The sequence below is a fragment of the Triturus cristatus genome, chromosome 5_1, assembly GCF_964204655.1.
Source record: "Triturus cristatus chromosome 5_1, aTriCri1.1, whole genome shotgun sequence".
Taxonomy (NCBI): domain Eukaryota; kingdom Metazoa; phylum Chordata; class Amphibia; order Caudata; family Salamandridae; genus Triturus; species Triturus cristatus.
The window spans coordinates 9,849,913-9,863,696 of NC_140587.1; the positions used below are offsets into that span (position 1 = coordinate 9,849,913).

A 13,784-nucleotide genomic window follows, 5' to 3' on the forward strand; every position below is an offset into this window, starting at 1 on the left:
TTCTCCATGCCTCCTCTTGTCCTCTCCATGTTTGCCTGTGTTTCCTCTTCCTTTTTTCCGTCGCCTTCTTCTTTTCCTCTCCTTCAATGTTTGTGTTTTCTCTTTTCCACGCCGTTTGTAATATCCTTCCCTGCCTGTGTTTCTTCTTCCTGTTCTCAATGCCTCCTCTTGTCCGCTCCTTCCTTGGCTGCATTTCCTCCTTCTCTTCTCCATGCTTGCTCTTGTCTTTTGCTTCCTAATCTGTGTTACCTCTTCCTCTTCTCTCCACCTTCTCTTGTCTTCTCCTCCAATGCCTTTGATTCCTCTTCTCCACACCTTTCGTCCTCTCCTTTCTTGCCTGTGTTTCTTCTTCCCCTTCTCCACTCCTCCTGTTCTTTATTTGCTATATTTCCTCTTCTCCACGCCTACTATTGTCTTGTCCTTCCTTTCCTGTGTTCCCTATTCTCTCTCTCGCTCATGTACTTTCCCGGTTTTCTTTCCTTTGAAGGTTGGCTCTCTTATCGGCTCTGTTACTCAGACCGCCACGTCTCTAGCTTCGTAAGTATTCCCGTGAGAGTAACACAATTGCACATATGATTCTTGTGACTCATTGTTTAGTTCTCTAGGTACATGTATCTGTTTATACCTTACTTAACCCACCAGAAGCTCCCTTATATCAGGAATTTTCAAAGCCCTATCCTGGTGTTGTAGATTACCTGCTGAACCCAGAAATTGAGAAATCACACATTACTTTACTTCACTTCACATACACAGGGCCTGGTTTATCATTATTTCATGCAACACATTGCAGCAAGACAAGTTGATGTGCCGCATGAAAGGGAGGGGGCAGGAAAGCACCATGGTTACCAATACATGGCCCTTTGCTACTCTGAGTGCTGCCTCGCGCCACTGCAGGCACCCTTGCGTCATGTTCCAAAGGTCTCTCCATTGCAGGTGTGAAGGCTTCCTTCCTGCACAACAATTGCTTAAGGCATTTTCCTCTTTCTATGTGTGCTGAAGAATGCAGGTCACAATGAGGAAATAAAGGAAATAAAGTTGTTAATGAAGTTGTTGGATAAGATAGGACAGTCCAATCTTTTTAAGAGCGTTGACTCCGCAGTCGTAAAGATTCTACTCGTAAAATCCCTTTTGGAAAATCAAACAATAGCAAACTCACACGAAAGAGTAAGTTTAACTTTGTGAACCAGGCCCTTTGTCATCTCGCATTTTATCGACACCAGCAAATTCATGAGTCCCCCATGCGTTTTCGTATTCGTAGTGCCTAGAGCGGTGCGCTGCAACACTGGAACGAGTATGAATGATTGTTATTGTTTCAAGGTGATAATTCTGAACATGTGCAGTAGGATTCCTCATTACTAATGGTTAAACCTCTGCTCTTCAAGGCATGGCAGACATGGATGCCTCTCACCTGTGCCAGGGACTCTGGGGCATCAAAATAATATGGCCTTTCAATTTCATAACAAAAAGTCTCGCTCCACAGGCTATCACTTCCCTGGTTAGGAGAGATGCAGCCTCCATTACTGACTTATTCAGCTGTGCCTTGGGTTGCCAAATGAGAAGGGGCTGAACTCTAAGCAACCCTGATTCCCCAAGACATATGGCAGTCAGACAACTTGAGGAACCGACAGAAGTCTTTCAAGACAGGCATTTCAGATAGAGTAGGCTTTGCCACATAACCATATCACCCTAACCTGGCCCCATAATTATCCAGTTACAAAAATGTGGCACAATAAATTGTTCAGAGTTCCATCAAGGGATTCACCCCAATTTACCTGAAAATCAGAAAAGAGCAGTAGGGGCTTTGACACAGTTCTCACACTAAACTTTCCAGGAGGCAGTGCAATCAAAAGTAACCCCCAGGTATGAGGGGAATGCATGAGGGTGTTTCAAATTGACACCTTGAATACTGGAACATCAGCTTCAGGAATCGGTTGACCCATGGATCATTAAACATGACTTGGCAAGATGGACTTTAATATCCCGATCTCCCATAAAGGATGCATAATTATTCATGAAGCCCGGTTAAATATTGGCCTTTTGTGCTGTTGTGTATTTCGAGGTCAAGAGTCCCAAGTTAGGACAGTGTTGCACAGTGCCTATACCTCTCCGAATTCCATACAGGGGGACGCCAAAATGTGATATACCCATCCCTTGTTAAAGGAGTATCCTTTAAAATCCCCACATCTCTTTCTTTCAGGAGGCAGATTGCCCACTCTCCATCTAGAGTCTCATAGCTGCCAAGGTTTCAGATTGCTTATGTGTGACATTTTCATAACTTCAGTGTAATTATGGGTGACATTCAACTACTATGAGTGACACTTTCTCGAGAGCAGACAATGAAGACAGGGAAAACATATAAATATAAGACATTTCACCCAATTGAGCAACAAGAAACTCCTAAGAAGATCTGAAAACTGCTGCAAAGCATCAGAAATGGAAGGGCATTAACGAGAGTCTGTCCAGCTCTCCACCTGGGACTCAAATGTAATCAAACTGAAACAGGATGTGAGAGAAGATTCGACAGACAGCCCTAGAGGCCAGTCTGCCCTTGCACAGGCCGGTTCAACACCCAATAAAAGAAATGATTGGGCCGTATAGAGGAAAATGCCAAAGAACAGAGTGGATGGAATGATCCTCAGAGGCTGCCATAATAAGAGTGCCCCACAATCCTCTTGCATGAAGAGATGAGTGGAACAAAGAGCATGGGAAATGCAGATCATGGGGCAACGTTACTGCAGAAGTGGAGCACCGATGAGGGCTCGGTCCTCAAAGTTACTGCAGAAGTGGAGCACAGACGAGGTTCGGTCCTCAAAGTTACTGCCAAAGTGGATCACCGATGAGGGCTCGGCCCTCAAGGTTACTACAGAAGTGGAGCACCGATGAGGGCTCGGCCCTCAAAGTCACTGCAGAAGTGGAGCACCGATGAGGGCTCTGTCCTCAAAGTTACTGCAGAAGTAGAGCACAGACGAGGGTCGGTCCTCAAAGTTACTGCAGAAGTGGAGCACCGATGAGGGCTCGGTCCTCAAAGTTACTGCAGAAGAAGAGCACAGACGAGGGTCCGTCCTCAAAGTTACTGCAGAAGTGGAGCACCGATGAGGGCTCGGTCCTCAAAGTTACTGCAGAAGTAAAGCACAGACGAGGTTCGGTCCTCAAAGTTACTGCCAAAGTGGATCACCGATGAGGGCTCGGCCCTCAAGGTTACTACAGAAGTGGAGCACCGATGAGGGCTCGGCCCTCAAAGTCACTGCAGAAGTGGAGCACCGATGAGGGCTCTGTCCTCAAAGTTACTGCAGAAGTAGAGCACAGACGAGGGTCGGTCCTCAAAGTTACTGCAGAAGTGGAGCACCTGTGGAAATATGGATTTTTCTGGTCAGTTATGTCCCCTATCTTGGACCCCAACGGTTCCATGTGCATGTTACAAGTACATGTATGTTCCCTCCAGTTCCAGTTATGAAGACGCAAACACATGTGCGTCCACCATCAACATGTCCTCTGTCAGATACGCCATGAATAGGCCGGATATTCCATTCTTAAGTATGAAAGGCCACCGGCTTTATATGGTTCACTTATGACATTTTACAGTCCAGGCAAGTAGGCCCTGATTCTGTCATCGAACTCTTCTTGCCTTCTGCCTCTGAAAGCTCCAGTCTGAGCCTGAATCCGTGACCATGAACTTTGTCTCATTCTCTGCGCGGCTCACGAAGCCTGACATCAGCCTATTCTCTGCCAAGAACTGTATTTCACCTTCGAGTTATCTGCTTCGCCCCTCAGCCGATGCATTCCTGTCTAGTAGTTTAAGTAAACATTCCTTCCAGCTACCGAGCAATGGCTCGGTTTCTCTGTCTTTATGCAAGTAATTCATAGTCCTGTTACCATGGAATATTCCTACCCCCTCGCATTTAGTGTAGACACTTAGACGCTTGTACACGCACGCACAGTCAGTATAGAATAGATTCTGTCCGAGAGTCCTTCTTTTGTGGATAACATAGTTCTTTAAACATAGGATGTTAGATATGATTTGGGATTAGGTTGACTTGACCCCCCAGACTTTTCGTCTCCACATGTAGAGCTAAACGTCAAGTCCCCTTCACCCCCTAGTTGCACGTCAATCACACGTCATGCTGCTGCGCGCGCATCTATGCCAAGTATTATCTTATAGATCCACCTATATATGACATCATAACCAATTATGTTCCTTTTTACTCCTTATTACACCCATTTTCGGTTACGCATATGAATCGTCATTTTCCTTATCAATTGTTACGCCTACTGCATTCGTTTCATTTTAATGTATGTTCTATAAAAATCACTTCGTGTCAATAAAGTATGTACTTCACTTCCTGAACCTTCGTGGTGACGGAACTTGGAGCAACCGATTATAATCGATCATTGGAATAAAGCCCATTCCGAACCTCTAATACCACGGATTCTGCCTCTTATTTACTGAGCTGTTTTATTATGTTTCTGGACCAAATTAAGTCCCGGTAATTAAATTATTTACCACATGAATGGCGCCCGAACAGGGACACTTTCTCATCTCACGCGCCGGCGGTGAGTTGCAGGCCCGGTCTCCTGCCACAGCTGGACGGACAATAACGCGTACCAGCAGGATTTCCTGTATCTCCCTCCGGTCAAGCGGGGGCGACTGAGGCTGCGATCAACACCCAGACGAGGCGGTGAGAAGTGCGAAGTATCCCAACCAGAGCCTAGCTGAGAGAGCAAGATCCGAGGTATACAGAGGCCCACCAGTTTCCGAAGTCCCAAGTCGAGTCCAGTCTCCGTAGTGTTCGAGTCGAGTCCAGTCCGGTTCAAGTTCAGTCCAGTTTCCGAGGCCTTCCATTTCCGAGCTACCCGGTGAGTACCATTACTGGGGAGGCTTTCTGACGTGCACATAGTTTGTGCCGGTCAAGACGGGTTTGGGTACACAAATCCGGTCTGCACTGTTTCAGCAGTGTATCTGTACTGTTTAGCAGTATATCAAGTATATAATTCAGTTAATGTCGAGTATTATGTTTAGTGATTTAAGTTTTCCTTAGATCATCATCATTATTGATTGTTCAGGTAAATGTTAAATGTTAAATGTTTTCAGTACGTTCTGCATATTGTGGTATGAATGACTGTTCATTATCGTGGTTACTGTATTAAGTTTTGTTTTAAATCAAGTATCAGGTTAGTTCTCAAATATGCCGCTCTTTTCAAAATTAAGACAGATCACAACAAGAAAAGGGGTACTCGAAGAAGCCGTTCCTATTCCTCCTAGGGACACTCCAGGGTACTTCATGTATCATAAACATGGCTTAGACGCTATATTATTTTCTTGATTTATGGGTAGACTACACCAAGGAATTACCAGAAAGTCAGAGGTGGCCCGCAGCGGGGACCTGGGATGCAGAGTGCATCATGAAAGTCGAGGAAGAGTTATGGAAAAGGAAAGTCAGACAGTCACAGAAAGATGCCGTTGAGTTATGGCGTAAAGAATCTCATAGACGTACAGAAAAAGCACTCCGACAGGAAGAGAAGAATAAAGAGAGTTCAAATAAAGTTCGAGAAAATCTATTAATTGAGGAAGGTATCCGAGTGAAATCAGAACAAGTAGACAGACAAAGAAATGCCCTTATGAATGGTATGTATCCCCTTCTAGCCGAAGGATTACCTAAAGCTACTCCAGAAATACCGAAAGACTTGCCGCCCCCATTATTCCCAATAAAGGTACATCCTAAGGGGCATCCTAGAACCGCAGAAGATGTCTTACTCTTTCTCTCCTCATATTTAGACGACGCAGCTCCCGAATATGCTAATTCCGCCCCACATAGACCGCATACCAGGGAGGTTCAACGCCAAGATCCAGTACCCGTATCCCTACAGCAACAGATCGTGTCACAAGTTCCGGCAAGCACATCTGTTTCTACATCTGTTCCCACAGCTGCTTCTATAGCTGTGTCCACACTAGGGGTGGGCGGAATTTGCGGAATTAACCTTCGCAAATTATCGCGAGAATGTTTAAAATTATCGCAAACAAGCAGAAATATCGCGAAGATGCGGAAGTTTTTTTCCGGCATGTTCGCGAGATTTTCTGCATGGTTGCGGGTCGCCAACTTACCCAAGGGGTTGCTTGCGGGCGCGGCCATCTTGTTTTCAGTTGTTCTCGCGGTGCATGATCGCGAGAAGAAAGACGTGATCGCGCGACGCATGACGTCACTGCGGGCGCGAACTGTCGCGAGACAGCGCAAATGGCTAAAAACAATACAACATCTCATGGAGAACGCGACCGGATCAAGAAAACTTGTCGGCGAACGCAGGGATTCAGGTAAGGCGATCGCGCGCGCGCGAGAATGTATCATTTTACAGCGCGAGCAAGAAACAAATTATCGCCAAGCTGCGGAAACCGGAATTTTTGACATTTTCGCGCTCTCCGCGGAACGCAAAAATGTCAAATTATCGCAATTTCCGCGAACGGAACGAAATTTTTGCCCAGGCCTAGTCCACACCTATAGTTGCTGTGTCACGTTCAACGAATCCTTTCACACCCGACACCCCAGATGGGGCTGCGGGAGGTGCTAGCAACATTTTTTCTACGCCACCCAGAATAAATAAACTTACGTTTCAAGAGTCAGCACATTCACGTACCCCCAAACTCATAAATGCCCGTACGCTTAAGGAACTTCTTGTAGATTGTAGATATGACCCTGTGCCCGGCAAAGAGGACGAAATGACCCTGGCATCATTACGTATCAGACGAGCCGCGGTGTATCTAGGGAAGTTACCAGGAATGACTGCGCATCTAGATAATATATATCATTTTGTTCAAACAGGGCGAGATTCTGAATGTATTAACAGAGCTATGGAATATCAGAAAGTGGAGATACAGGGGGAACTGTTACGTTTCCTCATAAATTGTGTGATCAGAAATCAAGACCGACCAGGGGTAGACCCGGAAACAATGCAAATTCTTACCAGATGGAGTCAGAATATATCAGAAGGAAGACATGATAAGCAGAATTGTATAATAGCCATGTGCCGAAAGATCCGAAAAGAAATAGAACGCCTACACGAAGAAAGATTAGCGGTAGACCAGTTCGAACAAAGCGAGGAAGAAGGATCAGGACTGCCCACAGGACAGTCAGACACTATAGCCTATGTAGGTAGAGGAAGATCTTGTAATAGTAATAGATGTCTTATTGACCCGATACGTCCGATATGTCCAGACAATAACAGGAGTTTCCCAACACCCATAGTCCATATAAGGTCTAACGAGCATTCGTTCCAAGCAGCTGACAAATTACTTCGAGAACGAAGGGGTTATCATTTTCTCGATTCTATGGATGAACAAGAATTAGCCAGGCCAGCTGTCCATTGGGTTGACAGTCCCGGAAAATATAGTGATGATACAGTAGCACGCACATTTTTGAATCTCACCCCAGATGAACAGCGTTTAGCTGGGATTTATATGATTCAACAACTCCTTATACTATATCAGAGTCAGCATTCGGACCCTGGTCCCTTACCTGATATATTGACTGAATTACTCATGAATAGATGGAGAGGTTCAGGTACTAAATTAATTAAAGAAATACTAGAATCAAGAAAGCAATACATTCTTTTTGTATGTTCAGAACATGTTTCACTACCCATTAAGGAAAGAACCACGTATTACATGGACAGACAGAATCCTCTACGAGAAGTACACCCAATAAAGGGCGAGGACAATGAGTTTAAACGCGTATTTGTATACACGCCCATATCAAAAATAGAATTGTTAGAAATGAAGAAAGTGGTACCCAGTCATGACAAAGATCCAGCGGGTTTTCACCGAGAAATTAAAGACATGTTACTCATGGGAGAGTATACCTATCCCGACATTATGACAATATTAAAGGTATTAATGCCTGCTGGCATTTATGAGAAACTCAGGGAAAAAGAGTGGGAGGTAGGAGACCAAAAGATAGAATGGTCAGTATTAGAAGCAGAAGAAAAGGCCCGAACTGCAGGAGCAGGACTTGGGGATAAAACTAAAGCACTACCAGGTTTATTAGTACAGGTACTGCCACGTTTATTAACTACGAAAAAGTAAGATTGGGGTACAATTTCAGCCTGTAAACAGAAGCAAGATGAAGACACTAGTGATTACTATGCCCGATTTGAAAAATGTTTTGGTATAAATAGTGGCATAAAAGCGAGTAGCGAATCATACCCACATCTGTTTGTAACAAAATTAGTAGAAAATGCCCTGCCCCAAGTAAAGAATAGAGTATTAAAATTCGAGAGTACCTGGCAAGGTAACACTCCATCACAAATGTTACAAATGTTACAGTACCATCACAATAGAATTAGAGAGGAACAAGAACATGAACACAGACGCATGAAAGACACAAAAATGAAAATGCTAGTTTCTCTGACAGTTCCAGCTGAAGGACATAAAAAGGGTATGACACATTCCGGTGATTCAGCAGGACCTGTAAAAGGGACATGCAATTATTGTAAAAAGCCAGGTCATTACGTACACGATTGTCCAGTTTTGAAACATAATATCGCCATAGGTAATACAAAAGAAAGACCACGGCCACCTAGACAGGATCAGAATGAACAAGGAGCTCCGCAGCACGCACAGTCCATGCCAGCTCCACCACAGTCTGTACAGTTTGTGCCAGCTGCACCAGCGCTGCCCGTTGCTGCCACACAAACCACGACACGACAACTGTACCAGACCGCACAGTACGACTATCCTGATTATCAACGATACGCATGAACCAGCCTAGAGAGGGAAGTTGACTTACCCCTTATCGAGATCCCTGTAGATCAAGAAGGACCTTATGTACATAGTGAATTGTTAGGCCAAGACAGAAAAAATTTTCTCGATACAGGGGCAAGTCGAACGACCATAAAACGTAGTGAAGTTCCAGGGGCACCCCTCTCAGGCTCTCAGAATATTTCCCTTGGTTTTTCAGGAAAACCTATTGTTAATGAAGTGTCACAACCTCTTCCACTTACGATAGGACCTTTGACCCGAACTACCGATTTATTGCTTACTAAATCATGTCCAGAAAATCTGTTAGGAATAAAAACACTGAAAGCTCTAGGAGCCATAATATGTTGTTCTCCGGAAGGAGTAAGATTGTTTTTACGTGATTTTAAAGGTCACTATGTATCTAGAGACATGGATCCCCGACTGCAGACTTTACCTACACATCTATGGGCACAAGGCCCTACTGATGTTGGTTGCATGAATATTACACCATATCGAGTCACATTAAAGGCAGGAGTGGTACTACCACGAATGCGACAATACAAGTTACCACCAGATGCTGTAGTGGCTTTGCTGCAAATCATTGACGAGCTCATTGCCCAAGGAGTGGTTGTGGAAACAGACTCCAATGTATGTAATTCACCAATAATTCCGATTCTTAAACGAACAGATCCAAAGGCCCTGCCAGTATATCGATTGGTTATTGATCTGCGCGAATTAAACAAGTGTATTGTGCCACAATTCCCTGTGGTCCCTGATATCTCGTCATTATTGACAGCTATTGATTCCGAAGCAACATTCTTTACTGTAATTGATCTCAAGAATGCCTTTTTCAGCGTCCCAATAGATCCGGAAAGCCAATATTTGTTCGGATTTAGTTTAAATGGGCGTAGCTTTAAATTCTCACGCGCACCTCAAGGATTTACAGAAAGCCCCAGCATCTATAGCCAAGCACTGAAACGAGAACTCGACAGCATCCACATGCCAGTTAACACTGCCTTGCTTCAATATGTCGATGATCTGTTGATCACCGCTAGAAGCGAACCCGAATGTGAGAAAGCATCACTGACAGTTTTACAATTTCTAGCTGAAAAGGGACACAAGGTGTCCCCTTCTAAGCTGCAATTCTGTGTCCAGCGAGTTGTTTATCTTGGACACTCGCTGTCCAAGGAGGGAAGGCAGCTTACACCCGACCGCATTCAGTTAATAGCTAACATGCCAATACCTAAGACACAAAAGGAAGTACGGGCTTTCATAGGCCTCACTTCATACTGTAGACAGTGGATCCCTCAATATGCATTTCTAGCAAAATCGCTCATTCAGTTGACAACACAGGAGGCAGCCACATCGACTGTTCTCCCTTGGACTCAGGAACATACACAAGCTTTTGAAAGCCTAAAGAAAGCTTTATGTCAAGCACCTGTTTTAGCAACGCCATGTTACAGAAAACAGTTTACACTTTTTGTTACAGAACGCGAAGGTACTGCCTTGTCAGTACTCACACAGGAACAAGCAGGAGCACACAAACCATGTGCTTACTTTTCTAGTACATTAGATCCCGTAGCTCAGGCTTTGCCTGCGTGCCTGAAATCAGTGGCAGCGACAGCTTTAGCAATCAGACAAAGCGATGCCATAGTGTTAGGACATCCATTGACAGTTCAAGTACCACACGCAGTAGAGGTTCTTGTAAATAGAACGCAAACACAACACTTGACTATAGCGCGACTTACAGGGTACGAGCTTACATTGTTTCAGCCACATATAGAAATCAGACGCTGTAACACATTGAATCCTGCCACACTTTTGCCAGTAATCGGAACAGACCCACTAGCCCATGACTGTATTGAAGTTATTACTATAACGACGAAACCCAGACAAGACTTAACCGATGTCCCATTGTCAGATCCAGACCTGACATTGTATGTAGATGGTTCATGTATGAGAACAAATACAGGAGAGTTAGTGGCTGCTTACGCAGTCACAACAGATACTGAAGTCATTGAAACAAATCATATAAATACTTTGTCAGCTCAAGCCGCAGAGCTCATCGCTCTGACACAAGCCTGTATTCAAGCCACAAGTAAAAAAGTCAACATATACACTGACTCGCGTTATGCATTCGGAGTTGTACATGACTTCGGCGTGCTGTGGCGAGAGAGAGGTTATTTAACTTCCCACGGTGCCCACATTCAGCACGGACCCCTCATTCATGCCTTATTAGATGCAATACATCTACCCACTGCAATATCAATTATGAAATGTAAGGCTCATACGAAGATTACTGATGTCATTTCTCAAGGCAATGATCTAGCCGATAGAATAGCTAAACAGACTGCTCAAGCTCAAACCTCCGACATGACAAAGACAATAGTCCCGATGCCGACACATTGTATGACAGTTAAAGATCCTACTTTTGACGTAATTGACATCCAGACACATGCTACACCAGATGAAATAAAGAAATGGACCGAATTAGGAGGGATCCAAACGGATCAAGGATGGATTATGAAGGAAAAGTCTGTGTGGTTCCTTCCTGATTCAATGGTCCAAGTTATAATTAACACTATACATAGTCCAGCACATCTAGGAGAAAAAGCTATGCTAGATAGCATTCAACACATTTGGTTCAATAAACATTTACGAGCAGCAGCCAAACAAAAGGTCCGTACCTGTATGATCTGTTGCCAGTTCAACCCAGGAAAAAGCGTTCCCGTAGAACAGGGTGGATTTCATCCTCCTGATCACCCTTTTGAAGTCCTCCAGATGGATTATATCCAGATGGAACGATGTCGAGGATTCAAATACGTTCTCGTAGTTGTTTGTGCTCTTTCCCGTTGGACGGAGGCATACCCGGTTTCAGATTACACTGCCCCGACTACTGCCAAACAGTTGGTTCGAGAATTCTTCCCACGATACGGTTTACCACGTGTTGTTCACTCAGATAACGGCCAGCCGTTCTCATCCGAATTAATGAAACATGTTTCACTTTTGTTAGGTTATCAGTGGAAATTCCACTGTGTCCGACACCCTGAGGCAGCAGGTCTCGTAGAAAGACATAATCAGACCCTGAAAATTAGATTGTCCAAAATATGCAGGGAGAAAGGTGTCGACTGGGTAGTAGCACTACCAGTTGCACTCTTTTTCACGAGAATGGTAGCACACTCTCGAACAGGGCTATCCCCGTATGAGGTGATCTTCGGCAGACCACCAAATATGTGGGGGACGCCTATACCACGCAAAATAACTGATATTGACTGTAATATGCTGACAGATTACTTGGCTTCCTTGATGTCTGCACTACAATCTTGTCGTTCACAGGTAGCTGCAGCCTTTCCCGACAACACTGAGGTGAAACCCCTTGACGTAATTCCGGGGGACCTCGTCCTTGTGAGGAATTTCGACCGAAAGACTCAGCTGGAGCCCAGGTGGAAGTCACCCAAGTTGGTCCTGCTCACTACAAGAACAGCCGTGAAGATTGAAGGCAGAAAAGGATGGATTCATTCGAGTCATATCAAGAAATTTCATGGACTTCCTGCAGATGTAAATAGCCCACCTCGTGTGTCTTCACCCATTGACTCAAAACTACCTTTGGCTGAGACCAACAGCAAAGAACTCTATAAACTAAAACTAAGGCCTAGACCGTCGGACGATTTGATTGTTTAAGTCCTCTCCTAGGTGAAGCGGTTGAATTTGTCTCTGACATGTATCATCTAGACCTGAATCATGGAAAGTCGCGGAAAATGTTGAAACGACAGGCGTATTGTAAATCACTGCGTAGCCACTGTATAGTGACATTATTAATCTTGTTTTTCTTAAGTCTTTTAATAATTACTGCAAGTATATTGTTGCACATATATTACCCTATTGCCAGAAAAGTTTACAATGTTACTGCTGAACATTCTTTTAGTGACTTACCCCCGCATGAATTGTCTTATAGACTTGCGCTGCGCAATAACACTTTCATTAGTATGTTACATCATTCCCACCAGACTAGTAATGCTACTAATTGTTGGGTGTGTGGCCGGCTCCCTCCCTATCAGAATTATGAAGGAGTCCTGCCTTTCTTTCCACATCCGTTTACACATAATGGCTCCTGTGGAGCATGGTTCAGCTTAATCAATTCCATAGACTCAGACACAGCAGTTTATCAAGACCATTGGGTATGGGGAAATCTGAACTTAGTTTTATTCAAGGTCTGTTACCCTGACAAGGAGGGTCGCCCCAAAGGAACAGGAACTGATCTAGAAAATGAAGTATATGGATTAGGTAATTTTACACCTAATCTCATGATTCTAAATGTCGAATCCGAAGTTGAACTAGTTTTACCAACAATGTCAGTATTCCCAGCGAAAGGTGAATTGTGTGTAAGAAAGGTTGGTTCCATACATATGGGCCATAGTAAATACACTACTATAGTAGAATTCAGTGATCAAGGCAAATCCTCATTTAGAGCTTATCGCCACTCCTACTTTATATGTGGTCAGACTGCATATATGCGTCTACCCCTAGATTGGGATGGTACCTGCTACATTGCATTTCTTTTGCCACCTGTTTTTTTAGCTCCTCCTGATTATCACAGAAATATTCATTTAGTAAATAGTAGAGTAAGGAGAGATCTCCCAATAGTCGATTACACTGAAACAGCATGGGAAAAATACACAGATTTCAATAAAGGTCTCTTTCCCTATATAGGTACTGTTACTAATAGTAAGCTGATACGTAGATTAACTAGAACCCTTGAAGCAGTAGTGAATGAAACTATTTCCGCTTTAGGCAATTTAACAGAAGAGCAGTCTGCTATGCGGATTGTTGTGCTTCAAAATCGTCTTGTCCTTGACGTCATCCTGGCTGATAGGGGCGGAGCTTGTAGGGTCATCGGATCAAGCTGTTGCATTTTCATACCAGAAAATTCGCCATCTGTATATAAGGCCATAACTCGCCTTCATAAGATTGTAAGCCAGATACACCAGAACCCAGGCACCTGGACTTGGTCCGGTTGGTTTTGGAGTATAATATCTACCTTTGGATGGAAGGTCCTATC

At 44.1% G+C, this 13,784-nt stretch overlaps 1 protein-coding gene across 1 annotated transcript in view; it reads left to right on the top strand.

Annotated features, from left to right (window-relative positions):
* Nucleotides 1-13,784, top strand: part of LOC146829946 (indolethylamine N-methyltransferase-like) — a 197,697-nt gene that overhangs the window by 120,505 nt on the left and 63,408 nt on the right. The window contains exon 4 of the mRNA XM_085604210.1: nucleotides 488-537. Coding sequence (XP_085460336.1) covers nucleotides 488-537 — 50 coding nt within the window. The remainder of the gene's footprint in view (nucleotides 1-487; nucleotides 538-13,784) is intronic.